Below are 19,490 nucleotides of genomic sequence, written 5' to 3' on the forward strand. Positions count from 1 at the left end.
ATAACCAGAGCTACATAGTGAGAATCTATCTCTAAAGCACAAAAACAAAAAAACCAACCAAAAAAGTTTCTAGGAAATGTGTACAGCGGGTAAACATGTTAAAAGATACCATAGGGATTTCATCAGCAGAAATAGCAACTATGACCTTGTATAACACTGATCTGAGTTTTCTTTTCAGCAAGGTGAAGGAGTAAAAGTAGAGTTTTAAGTGAAATCTGGATGATTAAAAGAGATAGGCCCTTCTTTTAGTACAGTGTCCGCTGCTCTTTTTACATTATAGTAAATAAGCTGCTTTTGGTTTTTACAAAAATGTATTTGGTGATGTACATGTGTGCAGATACTCATGGAGGCTAGAAGAGGGTGTGGGGTCCCCTGGCTGGAGTTAATAGCTCCTGCGTGCCACCTGACATGGATCATGGGAACCAAACTCAGTTTCTGAAAGACCAGCAGGCACTCTTAATCACTGAGTCATCTCCCTGTGTTCTTTTGTAAGAAATTAAATATTCAGGTGCCACATGACCTTAGTCCCAGCATTCAGAATCTGGCAGAGGCAGTCATCTGTAAGTCTATCTATGTATAGACCTGTCTGGTTTAAATAGTGAGTTCCAGGACAATGAGGATCCTGTCTCAAAAACAATGAAAAACAACAACAAAAAAAACCTACATAAATAAACAAACAAAAACCAAATGACTTTAAGCTTGTTGAGAAATTGTGTGGGTCCTATTTGGATACCCACTGAAGTTAATCAGAAATGGGACCACTGAATGGATATTTGGCGTTAAAATTATCTTTATTCTTTGAAGATTTTTAATTATTTTGTTTGTTTTCTTTGTGAAGCCTTGGCTATACTAAAACAAGTTAGATCTGCCTGCCTCTGCCTCCGGAGTGCTAGGATTAAAGGATTGCACCACCACTGCTTGGCTTTAATTTTTAATTCTGTATATGTGTGTGGTTGTGTGTGTGTGTATGTGCAGGTGCCCCTGGAGGTCAGAAGAAAGTGTTGGATCTCTCTGTAGCTGAAGTTAGAGGTGGTTGCGAGTTTCCTGATGCAGATTTGAGAATTGAACTCAGGTCTTCAGCAAGACCATTTTGAGTTCTTAACTACTGAGCTTCTCCCCTCCCCACTCCCTTGACTATATCAGCATCTAACTTTTTCTGGCCTGGAACTCACTCTGTAGACCAGGCTGGCCTCAAACTCACAGAGATCTACCTGCCTCTGCCTCCCCAGTGCTGGGATTAAGGGCATGTGCCACCATGCCCAGTTCATTTTTTTTTCCCCTTGAGACAGGGTTTCTCTGTGTAGTTTTGGTGCCTGTCCTGGATCTTGCTCTGTAGACCAGGCTGGCCTCGAACTTACAGAGATCCTCCTGGCTCTGCCTCCGAGTGCTGGGATTAAAGGCGTGCGCCACCACTGCCCGGCACCCAGTTCATTTTTTAAGATATGATAATGATAGTGTGGTTATGTTGGAGTGAAAAAACACTCTTGTCTCCTCCCTAGAATCCATGATTGTAAATGGGATGAAATGTTTGAGATTTGCTTCAAAATTATCTAGAGAAACGGGGAGTAGATTAGAATATATATTAAATAAAAGCATGATTTATTAATTATTAAAGATGATGAGCCAAGACATGCGTTTGTCATCTTCCCTGTTTTTGTGTATTTTTGAAACTTTCTATAAAACTTATTTTTTTTTCCGGAGCTGAGGACCGAACCCAGGGCCTTGCGCTTGCTAGGCAAGCGCTCTACCACTGAGCTAAATCCCCAACCACTATAAAACATTTTTAAGAGGGAGGGCCAGGTGTGGTTTATGCCTATAAAGCTCAGAACTTGGGAGGCTGAAGTAGGAGGATTACTGTGAGTTCTGGGCCACACTGGGCTACATAGTGAATTCCAGGATAGCAGCAGAGTTAGATCTTATCTCAAAGCAAAAGTTAAAAAAGTTTTCAGGATAGCTATCTATGACTGTAGATAACCTAAGCTGAGTGTGTCACATCGTTATCTGATAGAGACTTGTTATCTATGTATAGAAGAAGCCTTTCTAGGAATCTTTAAAATTCTTGAAAGTATTTATTACCTTTATCTTTTCAGTTTTTTGGTTAAATTTATATTTACTATTCTAGAAAGGATACTTTTCTAGGGCCTTAGGTATACTAGGCTAGCATTCTACCACTGAGCTACTCCTCTGCACCAGAACATCATTTGTTTATTCAGAGAAAGTGTCTCATATAGCCCCAGGCTGCCTTCATACTCATTGTGTAGTTGAGGATGACTTGAGCTCTGCATCCGCCTACCTCCACCTCCCAACTGCTTGGGTTATAACTAGGCTTGTGCCATGCCTGGCTTAATGTTACAGCTCTAATTACACATTGTACTAAGGACTTGCTAGGTTGTGTTTATGTAACAGGTGCATACCTAAGAGCTCACTGCTTGTTTCTGCCACTGTCTTTTTTAGAAGTGTTAAGCTGACTGACTGAATAAAATAAGGCCAATCATTAAAAATATTCTGCTTGTATGGTGGTTCATGCCTTTAATTCCAGCACTTGGGAGGCAGAGGCAGGTGGATTTCTGGCCAGAGCTACATGGTGAAACCCTTTCTCAGAGAACAGATAAAAGGAAAAGAAGTACTCTGCTCAGTTAAATTGGATCCATTGTGCTCATGAGGTTGTTTTTTTTTTCCTTTCTTGTGATGCAGGGAATGGAAGCTATATATAAGTATGCTAAGCAAGTGCTTTGCCACTGGGCTACACACCCAGCTCCTCTCTCCAGTTATTTTAATATGAATGAGCTTATAGATGAGAGAGAACTAAATAAGAAATGTTTTTTAAAAACATGAGATTTAGTCTAGAAAATGTGATTGGAAATCTAAACTGACTTCAGAATAAAAGCTGAATGAGACGTTAATCTGACAAAATCCTATCTTTTTCTAAGTAACTGTCTTGTAATTTTTAGGCTGTCACCCTTGACCCAAATTTTCTGGATGCTTATATCAATTTAGGAAATGTCTTGAAAGAGGCACGCATTTTTGACAGGTGAGAATGTTCTGTTTGATCAATTTTCTTGTCTTGCAGAGTGTGGACTAAAATGTGACAACAGCTTTTTTCTTGAAGTACAGTTTTTCTAGAGTGTGGTTTTCCCTCCTGATGTGTGCTGTGTTCGTTTACTTACAGATGTTGTTGGCTGACTTTTCCTTGTTGCTTTTCCTGAATGCTTTTCTCCTTCCACTTAGTTCAGTTGAAATTTCCTTTGTTGTAAAACTGTTAGAAAATATTAACCTTTTGGACTAAATTTGTTCTTTTGATCTGATTCAGAAAGCTAAGTAAAACTTGACTTTTTTTGGTATGTAAAATGAACAGAAAATTTCTTAAAAAAAAAAGAACAACAAAAACTTGACTTAACTTTTTTGTTTAAGAAACTGCTTTTCTAATCGTGTGTGTGTGTGTGTGTGTGTGTGTGTGTGTGTGTGTGTGTGTGTGTTGGTGAGACGGGCTGTATGCACCCATGTGTGCAGGTGGACAGCACATGGGAGTCCAGAAGAGGACACTGGGTGTCCTTCTCAATCCTTTCCCTCTTCCACCTTATGCTGTTGAGGCAGTCTCTCTCATTTTTGGCTAGGTTTGCAGTCAGTCAGTCTCAGGGACCCTCCTGTCACAGCCCCTCCTCCTGGTACTGAGGCTCCATGGATGTCCATGGCCATGCCTAGCTTGTTAGATGGGTGCAGGGAGCCAAACTCAGGTCCTCATAATTACACTCCAAGCACTTTAACCACTGAGCAGCTTCCCAGCCCCAGGACTTTTTAATTTGATGTGGGTGGGTGTTTTGCCCACATGCATATATATATGGGAACTCTGTGAGGAAGCCAGAAGAGGGCATCAAATCTGGATTACAGATGGCTGGTAACTGCCATGTGGGGTCTAGGATTAAAACTAGAGTCCTCTGGAAGAGTGACCAGTGCTCTTATCCTCTGAGCTATCTATCTCTCCAGCCCTTGACTTTTAACTTTTGTTGTCAAAGGAAAACATACTTCTGGAGTGGGAATCGACAACTTTTCCTATGAAAATGTTCTATAGCCTGGCACTTGGGAGTCTGAAGCAGAAGGCTTGCTGTGAGTTCAAGCCCAGGCTGGACTATAGAGCAAGATCCTATCTTAAAAAAACATAACAGGGCCTGGGTTTAGTTGTTTACACCTATAATACCAGCACTTGAGAGGCCAAGGAAGAAGGTCTTGCTCAGACTTTGAGACCAGCCTAAGCTACAGAGTAAAGTCTTGTCTCAAAAACCAAACCAAACCACACACTCCAAAATAAAAGTGCAGGGCTGAGGATATTGCTCAGTGGTAGAGCCCTTGATTAGCATGCATGAGGCCCTAGGTTCAGTTCTTAGTACTACAAAAAGTACATTTTATATAGGTGAGATATTGGTATTCAGTAAAATATATCATAAATTGTCATTAGTTAAAATTAATTGACTTTTTTTTATAGTTATGTCTGGTGTTAATTGGAACAAAATACTGTACATTCAAGTTAGTTGGATTTTGGGCAGGTGAGATGGTTCAGCAGATAAAAGTGCCTGGCATGCAATCCTAATGACCTGGGTTTGATCCCTGGAACCAGTAATGGAAGGAGAGAACCAACTTCACAAAGTTGTCTTCTGGCTTCCACTTGTGTACCTTAGTCTATGCCAACCTGTACACGTCATAAACACACTTAGAATAATGATAAATTTAATATTAGTTGCATTTTGTGTATATGTATGTTTATTTTTGTTTTTCTCACAGAGCTGTGGCAGCTTATCTTCGTGCCTTAAGTTTGAGCCCAAATCACGCGGTGGTGCATGGCAACCTGGCTTGTGTGTACTATGAGCAAGGCCTAATAGACCTGGCCATCGATACCTACAGGCGAGCTATAGAACTGCAGCCACATTTCCCAGATGCTTATTGCAACCTAGCAAATGCTCTCAAAGAGAAGGGCAGTGTAAGGATTTTCTGTCTATTTTTATTTCTTTGTTATGTGGTAGAAAAGTCTTCATTGTACATGTTGTTTTGAGATGGTTATATTGGTTTTCTTTGGAGTTTTTGATGGGAAGAATACTGAAAAGTATCCATTTTGTGGTATATTACCAGCCACTAGGCTCAGTGATGCAGTTACTTAAATTACTAGAACAGCAGTGGTTCCTCTGATTCTTTGTAGTATCTGAACGGTTTGTTTTATTTTCTAGGTTGCTGAAGCAGAAGATTGTTATAACACAGCTCTTCGTCTGTGTCCTACCCATGCAGACTCTTTGAATAACCTCGCCAATATCAAACGGGAACAGGGCAATATTGAAGAGGCGGTCCGTCTATATCGCAAAGCATTAGAAGTATGTTGAATGCTGCTGTGGCTGGGTGTCTAGCCTGTGTGACAGTAGAGGGAAAGCGATTAAGTTTGCCTGCCATTCACCTTTTTTAAAGAGAATCATTCATTATCTATGTAAGGGCCTATGACAAGCAAGACATCCCTACATTGCATTCGTTATTTTATGCATAGATGAGATCTGTACAAAGCTAATGACTAGTAAGCTGAGTAAAGCTCCTACAATGAAGAACTGAGGTCAGTGTCTAGTGGTTGGTCGGTGTGGTAGGAGTTTAGAAAAGAGGCTGCATTACTCAGTATGAGTAACGGGAAGAGAGGCCTACCTCACGTTTGAAATGAAGATAGGTATAAAATGGAGGAAGCAGTAGAATTTAAGCTACTAGACCCGAAGAAAGTAAACTTGGAAAAGGTGGAGAGAAGTTAAGGTACGTTGTGAAGCTCTCAGAGTTGTGGGAGGTAATTGGGAGATTCTTTCTCCTATTTAATGTCATCTGTAATCGTGACTCTGTAGGTCTTCCCAGAGTTTGCTGCTGCACATTCCAATTTAGCAAGTGTACTGCAACAACAGGGCAAGCTGCAGGAAGCATTGATGCATTATAAGGAAGCCATAAGGTAAGAAATTCATAGCTGCCTTTTTCTATTTTCAATTTTGAGATTATAATATATCTTTTCCCCTTCCCTTCCTTGCAAAACCCTCCCATAGCTGGGCGGTGGTGGCGCACGCCTTTAATCCCAGCACTCAGGAGGCAGAGCCAGGTGGATCTCTGTGAGTTCGAGGCCAACCTGGGCTACAGAGTGAGTTCCAGGAAAAGGTGCAAAGCTACACAGAGAAACCCTGTCTCAAAAAACAAAAAACAAAAACAAAAACAAAAACACCCCACAAAAAAACAAAAACCCTCCCGTATACCTCTCCTTGCTCTCAAATTCATGGCCTCTTCTATGAATTGTTGTGACTTGCATATATGTATATGTATTTATATGCAGATATGTCTCTAAATATAATTTGCTCAATATGTATAATGTTCCCCAGATGCGTATTTGCAGGGCTGACCATTTGGTATCGGATAACCACTTGTTCTCTTCCCTATAGAAGACGATTTCTCCTGCTCTCAGCTTTCCTTAGAGGCCTGTAGTTCTTTGTGTAGGGTTGAGGCTTCATGGGCTTGCCCCCTTCCACTTCAGCATCTCTTCTCTTCCTTTTGTTTTTTTGAGACTTTTTTTTTGTGTGTAGCCCTGTCTATCTTGGAACTCACTCTGTAAACCAGGCTGGCCTTGAACTCAGATCTTCCTGTCTCTGCCTCCCAAATGCTGGGATTAAAGGCATGTGCCACCACTGCCTGGCATCTCTATTTTTTAAAGGCTGAGTATGGTGGCACATGCTTTAATCCTGGCATTCAGGAGGCAGATGTAGGTGGATTTCTGTGAGTTTGAGGCCAACCTGGTCTACATAGCAAAAGAGCCAGGCCAGCCAGTGTTTACATGGTAAGACCCTGTCTAAAACAAAATTTAGAGACTGGAGAGATGGCTCAGGGATTTGAGAGCACTGGCTGCTCTTTCAAAGTACCTGGGTTGAATTCTCAGTACCCATGTGGTGGCTCACAACCATCTGTAAATCTAGTGCCAGTGAATCTGCCCTCTTACAGCTTTCAAGAGTGCTAGGCATGCACATGGTATGCCTAGCCATACATGTGGGCAAAACATCTATACACAAAAATACTAAAATAATTTTTAAAATGAACAATATTTATTTCAAACTTTTTGATTTGAGACAGCATTTCTTGGTGTAGCCTTGACTGTCCTGGAACTCATTCTGTAGACCAGGCTGGCCTTGAACTCAAAGAAATCCACCTGCTTCTGCTTCCCAGGTCCTGGGATTAAAGGCCTGTGCCTCCATGCCTGGCTTCTTTAATTTAAAAAATCATTTAAAGGGCTGGAGAGATAGCTCAGAGGTTAAGAGCACTGCTTGCTCTTCCAAAGGTCCTGAGTTCAATTCCCAGCAACCACATGGTGGCTCACAACCATCTGTAATGAGATCTGGTACCCTCTTCTGGCCTGCAGGGATATGTGCAGACAGAACACTGTATACATAATAAATAAATAAATAAATAAAAATCATTTAAAATTCTTTGTCTGTGTATGTTATACGTAGTGCATGTAGATGCCTACATCAGAGACCAGAAGAGGGCATTAGATCCCCTGGAGCTGTAGTAAAGGTGGTTGTGAGCTGCCCTATGTTAGGTTCTGGGAACCAAACTCAGGTCCTCTGGAAGACCAGCCCTTTGTTACTTATTTGTTTACTTACTTATACTTGTTTTTAGTTTTTTCAAGACAGGGTTTCTTGCTTCCTTTCTGCTTTCTTGCTTTTTTTTTTCTTTCTTTAGTTTTTTGAGACAGGGTTTCTCTGTGTAACAGCCCTAGCTGTCCTGGAACTCACTCTCTGTAGACTAGGCTGGCCTCAAACTCAGAGATTCACCTGCCTCTGCTTCCTAAGTGCTGGGATTAAAAGCTTGCTTCACCACTGCCTGGCTCCTGCTTTCATTTTTTTTAAATTATATTTTATTTATTTTGTGTGCATGGAGGGAATGTGGGCATATACTGTGGTGCCCATGTGGAGGTCAGAGGGCAACTTATGGTTTCATATATAGGTTCTAGGGATTGAACCCATGTTGTCAGGCTTGATTGCAGGTACCTTTACCTGCTGAGCTATCTCACTGGTATTTTAAAAATTTTATTGTCATCTTTAAAAATGATTTGTTTTACTTTTTTTGTTGTGTTTGTTTTTTTTCTGGGGGTGGGGTGGGGTAGTTTGTTGTTTTTTGAGATAGGGTTTCTCTGTGTAGCCCTGGCTGTCCTGTGGCTTGCTCTGTAGACCAGGCTGGCCTTGAACTCAGAGATCCACCTGTCTCTGCTTCCCGAGTACTGGGATTAGGTTTATTTTACTTTTAACTATGTGTATAAAATGCCTTCAGAATCCAGAAGAAAGTGTGGATCCCCTGGAGCTGGACATTGTTGCTAGAAACAGAACTCAGGTTCTGGAAGAACAGTAAGAGCTCTTAACTGCTGAGTACCAACTATTAAATAATTCATGATTATTTAATAATTTATTGTTATTAATAGTTAAAGGTTTGGCATTTGGCAGGTGCTATAATGACTCCCTCTTCCTCTTTGGTGCTGGGGATTCAAGCTAGGCTTCATGCTTGGTAGGCAAGTACTGTACCACCAAACCACATGTCATTCCCTGCTCCCCCAAATACTTTAATAACAACAAAGATTTTCCATGAGATAATCAACCCCTTGTCTTCTCCTTCAGAATCAGTCCGACATTTGCTGATGCTTATTCTAATATGGGAAACACTCTAAAGGAGATGCAGGATGTTCAGGGAGCCTTGCAGTGTTATACTCGTGCCATCCAGATTAATCCTGCCTTTGCAGATGCACACAGCAATCTGGCTTCCATTCACAAGGTACTGCTGTTTCTTCTAACATGGGCACCTTAGCACTGAAGTTTCATTGTAGGAAACTCCTTACAAGCTTGTTTTCTTTCCAGGATTCAGGGAATATCCCAGAAGCAATAGCTTCTTACCGCACAGCTCTGAAACTGAAGCCTGACTTTCCTGATGCCTATTGTAACTTGGCTCATTGCCTACAGGTAAAGAAAATAATCCAGTGGTTTTCTTTCTGTACTGTTACCACTTTTTAATTTTTATGTGCTATAATAATCCAAGCCTGGCTGGAGATTGTTGTTTTTTTAGCAAGTGGAAGTCAGAGGGCAGCTTTCAGTAGTCATTTCTCTCCTAACACATCCCCAGCACCAATCCTAGGCATTGAACTCCAGTTGTCTGGCTTGCAAGGCTAGTGCCTTTACTCACTGAGCCAGCCCCAATACTGTGTTTTTAGTAGGTTATCTAATACTGTATTAGGAAGTCAAATACTTGTAAAATAAATCCTTGGGTAGGTTTTCTGGGTGATAATTTCTTTTTGCTTCCTCTAGATTGTCTGTGATTGGACAGACTATGATGAGCGAATGAAGAAATTGGTTAGTATCGTAGCTGAGCAGCTAGAGAAGAATAGACTGCCCTCTGTGCATCCTCATCATAGTATGCTGTACCCTCTTTCTCATGGCTTCAGGAAGGCTATTGCAGAGAGACATGGGAATCTCTGCTTGGATAAGGTGACTCTTGCTTTAATTTTTCCATTATCAACTAAAATGCAGATAAATAAAACCATTGCATAGATCAAATATACGGTATGGCTTTCCCAACTGGCATGTGGTCCGCATCCCCCAAGTTGAGAACTGAAACTTTCTTAGCTACACAAAAGGTGCTCTTCCCATGTCCTGTCTTCAGCTGAACTCCCTTCACTCCAAAGGATGGAGACTAGGATTTCTAATTCGAACCAGTTAATGGTACTCTTTTCCTTAAGGTACAAACCAAGTTAAGCATGGTGGTGCAAACCTATAATCCCAGTACTTCTGTAATCTCACACATTCTCAGACAGAGAATGGGTAATTGAGGCCAGTCTGGGCTACATAGCAAGCTCATGCCCCAAAACCAAATAAGAACATCTAGAACGGAAACTAAAGGCAACAATAACAGAAAGCCCCACTGGTGTTTAAATAGAGTGTATTACGGTATTATATACTCAACTTTGAGAATTAGAACATGGGTTGATAAGAGTTTGGATACAGTGGTAGATTAAAATTTATTTTTTTAAAAAAATTTTTATTATCTTTTTTTTATTTTTTTTTATTTATTTATTTTTTTTTTTTGGTTTTTTCGAGACAGGGTTTCTCTGTGTAGCTTTGCGCCTTTCCTGGGACTCACTTGGTAGCCCAGGCTGGCCTCGAACTCACAGAGATCCGCCTGGCTCTGCCTCCCGAGTGCTGGGATTAAAGGCGTGCGCCACCACCGCCCGGCTTATTATCTTTTTTTTAACACAAAAATGCTTCTCTGCAGAATTCTCTAAATTATGATATATACTCTATGCACTTTTCTTCATCTAGAAGTTTGAGTCTGTTCAGGCTATTTCATAGGCCTCAGAACAGATCAGGTATGAAGCATGAGCACTGTGCAACCGGCCATCACATAACTGCTGACCTTTTAAGGTGCCATCAAACTGGCCACATGAATTAAATGAAATGAAGGTTGCTGTCCAGAGTTTTTCATAATTATGTCTTTATATGATTTTTATATATATATACACACACACACACACATACACACACACTTTTTTTTTTTTTGGTTTTTCGAGACAGGGTTTCTCTGTGTAGCTTTGTGCCTTTCCTGGATCTTGCTCTGTAGACCAGGCTGGCCTCGAACTCACAGAGATCCACCTGGCTCTGCCTCCCGAGTGCTGGGATTAAAGGCGTGTGCCACCGCCACCCGGCATGATTTTATATTTCTATCTTGATTTATTTTACTTAATTTTTTTGAGACAGATCTCATGTATACCAGGTTGGCCTTAAACTCTCTGTGTAGCTGAGGATGACCTTGAACCTTGATCCTTTATGCTTCCCCCTCCCAGTTGCAGGGATCACAGGAGTGCACCAATGTCTGTTATTTTTTGTTGTTTGTTTTGTTTTGTCTCGCTGTGTCACACTGGCTGGCCTGTAAGTCTGCATAGACCAGTCTGGCTTCAAACTCAAAGATCTCTGTCTCACCTGATGGTTGGGATCAACGATGAGCACCATCATGTCTGCTTTTTATGTAGTTCTGGGGATGGAACCCTTAGGGCTTCATACAAGGAAGACAAAGCACACTACCAATTGAGTTACATCACCAGTCCCTGTTATCTGTTTATTTTTAGATAAAAACTTATACATGGCGTGACTTACTAATGAACATTGTATTCTGTCGGTAGATTAATGTCCTTCATAAACCACCATATGAACATCCAAAAGACTTGAAGCTCAGTGATGGACGATTGCGTGTGGGATATGTGAGCTCTGACTTTGGGAATCATCCTACTTCTCACCTTATGCAGTCTATTCCAGGCATGCACAATCCTGACAAATTTGAGGTAAGAAGAGAGAGGTTTTGGTGGCTTTAGTCTGTCATCTTTGCTATTAAGCCCACTATCTTGAGAAGGTTGGCGCCGAGGTTATTAAGTACACCGTCCTCTTGCCTTTCAGGTGTTCTGCTATGCCCTGAGCCCAGATGACGGCACAAACTTCCGAGTGAAGGTGATGGCAGAAGCCAATCATTTCATTGATCTCTCTCAGGTAGGCAACACACTGATCCTTTTTTTAGATTTTATGATTTCATACTTCAGGGTATGTATTTGGTATGGTATGTGGGTATGTGCATGTACGAGGACATGTGCCCAAGGAGGCCAGAAGAGGGTGTCAGATTTCCCAGACTTGGAGTTACAGGGGGTGTTACATGGGTGCTGGGAGCAAACGCGGGTCCTCAGCAAGTACCTTTAGCTCGCCAATTTTTCAATTTTGAGTAAATTTGAAAAAAAAAAAAACTATCGATAACAGAATTTGTGTGTGTGTGTGTGTGTGTGTGTGTGTGTGTGTGTGTGAGGAGTTAAACCTCATGTTTGTAAGATGGTAGTTTTTTTTTTTTTTTTGGTTTTTCGAGACAGGGTTTCTCTGTGTAGCTTTGCGCCTGTCCTGGAACTCACTTGGTAGTCCAGGCTGGCCTCGAACTCACAGAGATCCGCCTGGCTCTGCCTCCCGAGTGCTGGGATTAAAGGCGTGCGCCACCACCGCCCGGCTAGATGGTAGTTTTTGATGGCCGGTATTAAACAGGAACAACTGTATATGGGCAGTTTGCTCTTATTTCCTTGGTCATTTACATTTATATTTGGCATGACTTTTAAGTTGTACATAAAATAGAAATGTGATATAACCGATGTATAACTTTATTGGACATTGAGCCTGCACTCGAGACAAGATACTTTTTTTTTTTAATTTATTTTTTTGATTTTTTTTTCCAGACAGGGTTTCTCTGTGTAGCCCTGGCTGTCCTGGAATTCACTCTGTAGACCAGGCTGACCTTGAACTCAGAGATCCATCTGCCTCTGTCCCCCTGAGTGCTGGGACCAAAGACATGCGCCACAATGCCTCCTCTTCCCCTTCAGTATTTTTCGTTTTTGGTTTTCTGAGACAGGGTTTCTCTGTGTAACAGCCATGTGGCTGTCCTGGAATTTACAGAGATCCTCCTGCTTCTGCCTCCCGAGTGCTGGGATTAAAGGCCTGAGCCACTACTGCCTGGCTTACATTTTTGTTTTGATAGATTTATTTGTATGAGTGTTATGCTTGTGTATACATGCACCATGCATGTATATCATGTATGCGCCTGATCCTTTTGGAGGTCAGAAGGACTTGGATGCCCTGGAATTGGAATTACAGATGGTTGTTAACCACCATGTGGGTGCTGAGTTCTCCATGTAGTCCTTCAAGAGTAACCCGTGCTCTTGACCACCAAGCCAGCTTTCTAACCCTGCACGCCTTTTTTGTGATAGGATCTCACTAGGTAGTTAGTCTAGTCTTCAGGTGCTAGGATTATAGGCACATGTCCCCCTAGGTTTTTCCATTTTTGGCATGTGGTACATGTATATATGAATGTGTGATGTGTGTACATGTAGGTGTACCTGCAGGTTCAGAGTGTATATCTTTGGGTTGGTTGGTTTGTTTGTTTTTGAGACAGGGTATCTTCTCTACATAACCCTGGCTGTTCTGGAGGTCAATCACCTAAACTCACTCTGTAGACCAGATTGGCTTCCAACTCACAGAGATCTACCTGCCTCTGCCCCCAAGTTGTGGGATTAAAGGCATGAGCCACCACACCTAGCCAAGAGTGGAGATCTTGCTCTACCACTCTTGGTCTTATTTTCTCAAGACTGGGTCTCTCACGGAACCTGGCTCATCCTCCTGTCTGTAACTCCATGGACCTGAGGTTCCAGGTGCACGTGTGTGGCCACATCTAGCTTTTTCTGTGGATGATGGATTCCAGACTTGGGTCCTCTCGCTTGCATAGCAAGCACTCTTACTGACTCATCTCTAGTCTTCTGTTTATACCATTTCCCGTTGAGATTATAGTGTGTCAAACTCTTCGTAATTGTTGTGTGATTGATTGATTGATTGATTGAGAGATTGAGAGATTGAGATAGAGTCTAAGTATTTAGCTCTGACTGAATGCAAACTCAAAAGGCTTTAATAATGTGCTTGGCCTCTTGTTCATCTTTGAAGGCTCATTTCAAATACTAGCTCCTTTCTGTAACCCTGTTACTAATCCATCCAATCTAGAAGGAAAGTCTGCTTTTCCATTAATGTAAGGCTTTGATGCTATTATAGTGGTGCTAAACCCTGTGTTGCCTCCATTAACTTAGTTCATTGACGTGGTTCTCATCTCCTGTCTGCTTTGCTTGTTTGAGACAGGGTCTCATGTAGCTGAGACTGGTGTTTAACTCCTCATCTTCCTGCTTCCACCTCCCAAGTGCTGGGATTACAAGAGTGAGCCACTGTACCCAGCTTTCCCATCTCCTTTGCATCTAGGTCTGAATTCTGTCTAATGTCATGAAAACAAATTGAATTAATCTTGAGATTCTACATACTTCTTACTGTCTATTCCATAGATTCCGTGCAATGGAAAAGCAGCTGACCGCATCCACCAGGATGGAATTCACATCCTTGTAAATATGAATGGGTATACCAAGGGTGCTCGAAATGAGCTCTTTGCTCTCAGGCCAGCTCCTATTCAGGTGAGAGAATAGTCATTCACAATGTTTATTGGACTAAAAAGACAGTGGTTTTTGGTTTTCCTCCATCTGACTAACTGCCCTTGAAAACAACAGGATAGACATTCTTGATTTTAATAGTGTTCTTGGAATACATGAGGATGGATTTTTGGGTGTAGACCTAGTGCCTATAGGTAAAATGTCAGTGGAGACAAGCATTTCATGGTTTTACTTAAATAGCTCTTTGTCTTATATATTTGAAGAATACCTTACCACTTAGAAGGTTAGGCTGAAAGGCTGCTGGATTGCTCTTGGCTAAAGAAGTCAGCCTCCAGTATTTGTTTATTTACATATATGATTTGAGAGCCGTTTGATGAAGATCTTTTGAAAAACTTGTGAAATGATACACACACACACACACACACACACACAAACAAAACAAAACAAAACAAAACAAAAAAACAACCCTGCAGTAACTTGGTAAGTTAGCAGATGGATGCAAGTTCTTAGGTTTTGGTCTGATTGTTTTTTTAGGCAATGTGGCTGGGATACCCTGGGACTAGTGGTGCACTGTTCATGGATTATATCATCACTGATCAGGAAACTTCCCCAGCTGAAGTTGCAGAGCAGTATTCTGAGAAACTGGCTTACATGCCCCATACTTTTTTTATTGGTGATCATGCTAATATGTTCCCTCACCTGAAGGTAGGCAGAAAACAACTCTATGGGGGAATTCAGAGAACTGTGTTCATGTTCCCCTTATTATTGTTCATATGTACCCTGAAAGGCATATCTGAAACTTTTTTTTCCAATAGAAAAAAGCAGTCATTGATTTTAAATCCAATGGGCACATTTATGACAACCGGATAGTTCTGAATGGCATCGATCTCAAAGCATTTCTTGATAGTCTACCAGATGTGAAGATTGTCAAGGTCAGAACCTAGTCAGCATTTGTCATTAAAATGAACTAAATTTGTGAGGTTTGCTTAGAATGCGTTTTATTTCATTGATGCTTTTGTTTCTTCAGATGAAATGTCCCGATGGAGGTGACAATGCAGACACCAGTAACACGGCTCTCAATATGCCTGTCATTCCCATGAATACGATTGCAGAAGCAGTCATTGAGATGATCAACAGAGGACAGATTCAGATAACCATTAATGGATTCAGTATTAGCAATGGACTGGCCACTACACAGGTGGAGAAGACCGTACACGCATCGTTTCCTTTCTCTTACAGCCACGCTGTGTTTTGTTTTCTAAATGTATTCATTTTTATTTTCTATATCTTGGTGTTTTGCCTGCATGTGTGTCTGTGTGAGGATGTTGGATCCTGGGAGTTACAGACAGTTGTGAGTTGCCATTTGGGTGCTGGGAATTGAACCCAGGCCCTCTGGAAGAGCATCCAGTGCTCCTAACCGCTGAGCCATCTCTGCAGCCCCGAACCACTCTGTTTTATAGAGGAGGAAATGAGCTCCTTGAAAACTGGCTCTTTTGTAGTTGTCTGGTCTTAGAAGTCATCTGGCTTCAGCCATCAGGTTCCTTAGTGAGCGCCTAATGTGCCCCAATGCCTTGGTTTTGCCTGTCTGCCTTTATTCTTCTTACCTGTAGGTGCCATGTGGTGTTTTGCCTCTGTAAACTCAACAATTTCCTGGCCAAATCCTGCACAGCCTTTCAGTTCAGATAGTTCTTAGAGGAACCAGTTCCTGTACTAACTAATCTCTAGTCTCTCCTTCCATACTCATTGGTACTTGTCTCCCGTGCTTCTGTAGGAGTTTGGGTTCATTGTTCCATTCAGCGCAGTGCAGGGTAGTGCTTGTGTTTGTATCCTTCGGCAGATGGAATTACTTTTGTGCTCATGTCTTAATCATAGTAATATGTATTCCCTGAGTGTGTGTGCGTGGGTATAGCATACTTGAATAGGTAAATACGTAGCTCTATCAATAAGAGTGGAAGAGGTCAAGGATCTTAGACCTCTTAGGGGTTTACTTTATTGAGATATCCACAGTCATGTAACAGCATAAAGCATAATGCAGTGCTCGAAAGTATGGGATTTGCAAATAAGACTGTAGTTGAAGAAGTTGACCATCAGTGTAAGGGAGGAGTAATTGAAATTTGCCTTGGAGACAGGATATGATTTGGAGAAGGGCATTTCATCCATGAAGAACGGAGTAAAAAAGCAAAAGCTTTCTATTGGTTATAGGGTTTGGAGTACTTCTGTTTTTGTTGTTGTTTTTTGAGGCAAGAGTTTTTCTGTGTAGCCCTGGCTGTCCTGGAACTCTATAGAATAGGCTGGCCTTGGACTGAGAGATCCTCCTGCCTCTGCCTTCTGAGTGCTGGCATTAAAAGCCACCACCATTGGCCTTGTTTGGTTATTTTTGAGACAGGACCTGGCTATGTAGCCCAGGCTGTTCTCAAACTTGGCAGCCCTCCTGCCTTTTGAGAGTCTCTTGACTCACTAAAGCAATAATTTTTTTAGGGCAGTTCCTCCTAAGTCAAAATAATGGTGTCGCTTTTTATGTCTTAAAAATGAACTATATCAAAACATTTTCTCATTACAGCTCAGGGACAGGACTTAAAATGCTTACACCATTTTATATCTTATGAATTGATTCTTTTTCTAAAAAAATATTTATGGGTGTAACCCGAATGTATGTCTGTGTATTATGTGCATGCCTGGTGCCTAGGGAGGCCAGAAAATGGCATTCGGTCTCCTGGAACTGGAATTATAGAAGGTTGTGAGCTGTCCTATCATGTGGGTACTGAGACTCAAACCCAGGTCCTCTGGAAGAGCAGCTAGTGCTCTTAACAGCTGAGCCATCTCTGTAGCTTGCTCATTCACTCTTGCACTCTCTTTCCATTCTGTGTGTGTGTGTGTGTGTGTGTGTGTGTGTGCGCGCGCGCGCACGGGCCTTGGAGCCTTATGCATTCTAGATCAACACTACTATAGATATACCCCCATCCTTTGGCTTGTCTCTTTTTTTGGAAGGCTTCTGTGGGGTGGAGCTCTCATATAGCCCAGGCTAGCGTCAAACCTTTATCTCTGATCATTCTTTTCCCATCTCCCGAGTGTTAGAATTATATATAGATATGTACCACTATTCCTTGTTTTATGCAGTACTTGAATCAAACCCAGGGATTCTTGCTTGCTCAGCAAGCCCTTGACCAACTGGACTACATCTGCAATTCTCTTTGGTCTGTGTTAACTCTAATTTTAATCATCATGTTCTTTTCGTTTTTCTAGATCAATAATAAGGCTGCAACTGGAGAGGAGGTTCCCCGTACCATTATTGTAACCACCCGTTCCCAGTACGGGCTACCAGAAGATGCCATTGTGTATTGTAACTTTAATCAGTTATATAAAATCGACCCTTCTACCCTGCAGATGTGGGCAAATGTGAGTATGTGTAGATTTGTTATTAATGCCTATTGATGAGTAAAGATTATGTACATGGGCTATCTTGCTGAAGCTGTCCCCCCTTTTTTATTTATTTCCAAGAATTGTGAAGTTTTCAGTTGTTTTAAATCATTTTCATTTTTCGAGATTATAATTAATATAATTTCCCCCTTTCTTCTCTCCAAACCCTGCCATGTCCACTCCCTTTTCTTTCTTTCAAATTCATGGTTTCCTTTTCCTTAGTAGTTGTTGCAAGCAGGGTTTCTCTGTGTAACAGCCCTAACTGTCCTGGAACTCACTCTGTAGGCCAGGCTGGCCTTGAGCTCACAGAGATCCATCTGCCTCTGCCTTCCAAGTGCTGGGATTAAAGGTGTGTGCCACCACTGCCCAGTGTTTCTTTTTCTTTGGTGGTGGTAGTGGTGGTGGTATTGGTGGTGGTGGTATTGGTGGTGGTGGTAGTGGTGGTGGTGGTAGTAGTAGTAGTAATTGTGTGTATTCATGTGTATTCCTAAATGCATAAATACAACCCACTCAGTCTGTTTAACGTTACTTGTATTGTTGTTTTTGGGATGAGGTCTCAATATATCCCAGGCTGGCCTTGTAACATAGCAGAAGATAACACTGAACTTTTGTTCATTCTGCCTCTACTTTTTGAGTGTTGGGATTGCAGGGGTTTGCCACCACATCTGGTTATGTGGTGCTGGGAATTAATCCAGGGCTCCCTTCATGCTAGACAAGTAACTCTACCAACTGAGCTATGTCCACAGCCATTTTCAGTTTTGATTTCACCCTCTAATGTTGTTGTATTTTCCTCCAGTGTTGGGGATCATGCTCAGGGTGTGATACACAGTAGTCAAGCTCTGTACCAGTGAGCTGTATCCCCAGTCTTTTGATGTATTTATTTTTATTTCTTAAGACAGGGTCTCTCTATAGTCCTGGATGTCCTAGAACTCAGTATGTAGGCCAGGCTGGCTTCAAACTTAGATCATCTGCCTCTGCCTCCTGAGTTCTGGATTAAAGGTGTGCACCACGAGTGGTTTCAGTCTTGTGATTTTTAAATTTCATGCTATAAAACATTTATTCAAAGTGTTCTGCCCAAACCAGATGTCAACAAACTTTTTCTTCAAAATGTAAATGACATTTGCAATTTTGTGATTAGCAATCCAGTCATCTTTCCTGTTTATCCTGTGTATCATGAAAACACCTTAGGTATTATGTAAATGTACCCACGGTCTTGTACTTCAAATTTTATTTCTAAAAACTGGCTGCGTGCCATACTTGGCTCACAGGCCATAGTTTGCCAACCCCTGGCCTAATCTGATAGCAAAGCTTGCTGTGTGGCCGCCCATGTTTAACAGTCTTGCAAGTCTATAGAGTTGGACCAGGAAAGAGTTGGTCGATGACCCTACTTTGCAGTGAGCTCATGAGCCTGGTTTGCAGAAGCACAACACTGAGCATATGGCGCTAGCTGGCCTGAGTCTGTATAACTGAAATGGTGTATTTCTTTTTAACCTTGCGTTAGGAAGAAATCATTCCTTGTTTGATTTTCATTCCCTACCCCCAAATATCTGTTCTATTGTCTGAAAGGGAAGGGTAATATAGAAAGAGAGAAAGTGAATGATTAAACCTCTATTATCCCTGAATCCTCACTTTTGCTAAAACTCTGAAAGCAAAACTTACCTAACAGGCTAGTTTCAGTTTTGTTTTGTTTTTTTAAATTCTGTTTATGAATATTCCTGCATCTCAATATAGAGCTACTAATGCGCTTTAAAAAAAAAAAAACCAAGGAATTGCTTCCAATAGTGTTAGATAAATATATGTACATTGTACAACGTTTAAAAATGTGAAGTAGTCTGAATTTGGAAATTTGTCTATTCTCACATTTTTCAGAGGAGGAAGTGTGAAGTTCTGTGATATGTTGAATAAATGCACTTCTGAATCAGGAGTAGGTAAACTGGTCTGGAGGCCAAATCCACTGCTTGGCTCGTTGCTTGGTTCTTTTTGATGCTGGGGTGGAACCCAGGTTCTTGCACATGCTAGGCAAGTACTCTACCATTGA

General features: G+C 41.5%; 1 protein-coding gene across 2 annotated transcripts in view; it reads left to right on the forward strand.

Moving 5' to 3' along the window:
* The window catches only part of Ogt (O-linked N-acetylglucosamine (GlcNAc) transferase), a 44,731-nt gene that overhangs the window by 19,602 nt on the left and 5,639 nt on the right, over positions 1 to 19,490 (forward strand). For both annotated transcript variants that reach the window (XM_052733942.1, XM_052733951.1), the window contains exons 6-19: positions 2,952 to 3,031; positions 4,777 to 4,972; positions 5,217 to 5,357; positions 5,862 to 5,962; positions 8,661 to 8,814; positions 8,898 to 8,999; positions 9,342 to 9,521; positions 11,210 to 11,368; positions 11,481 to 11,570; positions 13,934 to 14,059; positions 14,570 to 14,740; positions 14,851 to 14,967; positions 15,063 to 15,233; positions 17,279 to 17,431. In XM_052733942.1, coding sequence (XP_052589902.1) covers positions 2,952 to 3,031; positions 4,777 to 4,972; positions 5,217 to 5,357; positions 5,862 to 5,962; positions 8,661 to 8,814; positions 8,898 to 8,999; positions 9,342 to 9,521; positions 11,210 to 11,368; positions 11,481 to 11,570; positions 13,934 to 14,059; positions 14,570 to 14,740; positions 14,851 to 14,967; positions 15,063 to 15,233; positions 17,279 to 17,431 — 1,941 coding nt within the window. The remainder of the gene's footprint in view (positions 1 to 2,951; positions 3,032 to 4,776; positions 4,973 to 5,216; positions 5,358 to 5,861; positions 5,963 to 8,660; positions 8,815 to 8,897; positions 9,000 to 9,341; positions 9,522 to 11,209; positions 11,369 to 11,480; positions 11,571 to 13,933; positions 14,060 to 14,569; positions 14,741 to 14,850; positions 14,968 to 15,062; positions 15,234 to 17,278; positions 17,432 to 19,490) is intronic.

Source organism: Peromyscus californicus, unplaced genomic scaffold, assembly GCF_007827085.1.
Source record: "Peromyscus californicus insignis strain IS unplaced genomic scaffold, ASM782708v3 Scaffold_10__1_contigs__length_136768540, whole genome shotgun sequence".
NCBI classification, from domain to species: Eukaryota; Metazoa; Chordata; class Mammalia; order Rodentia; family Cricetidae; genus Peromyscus; species Peromyscus californicus.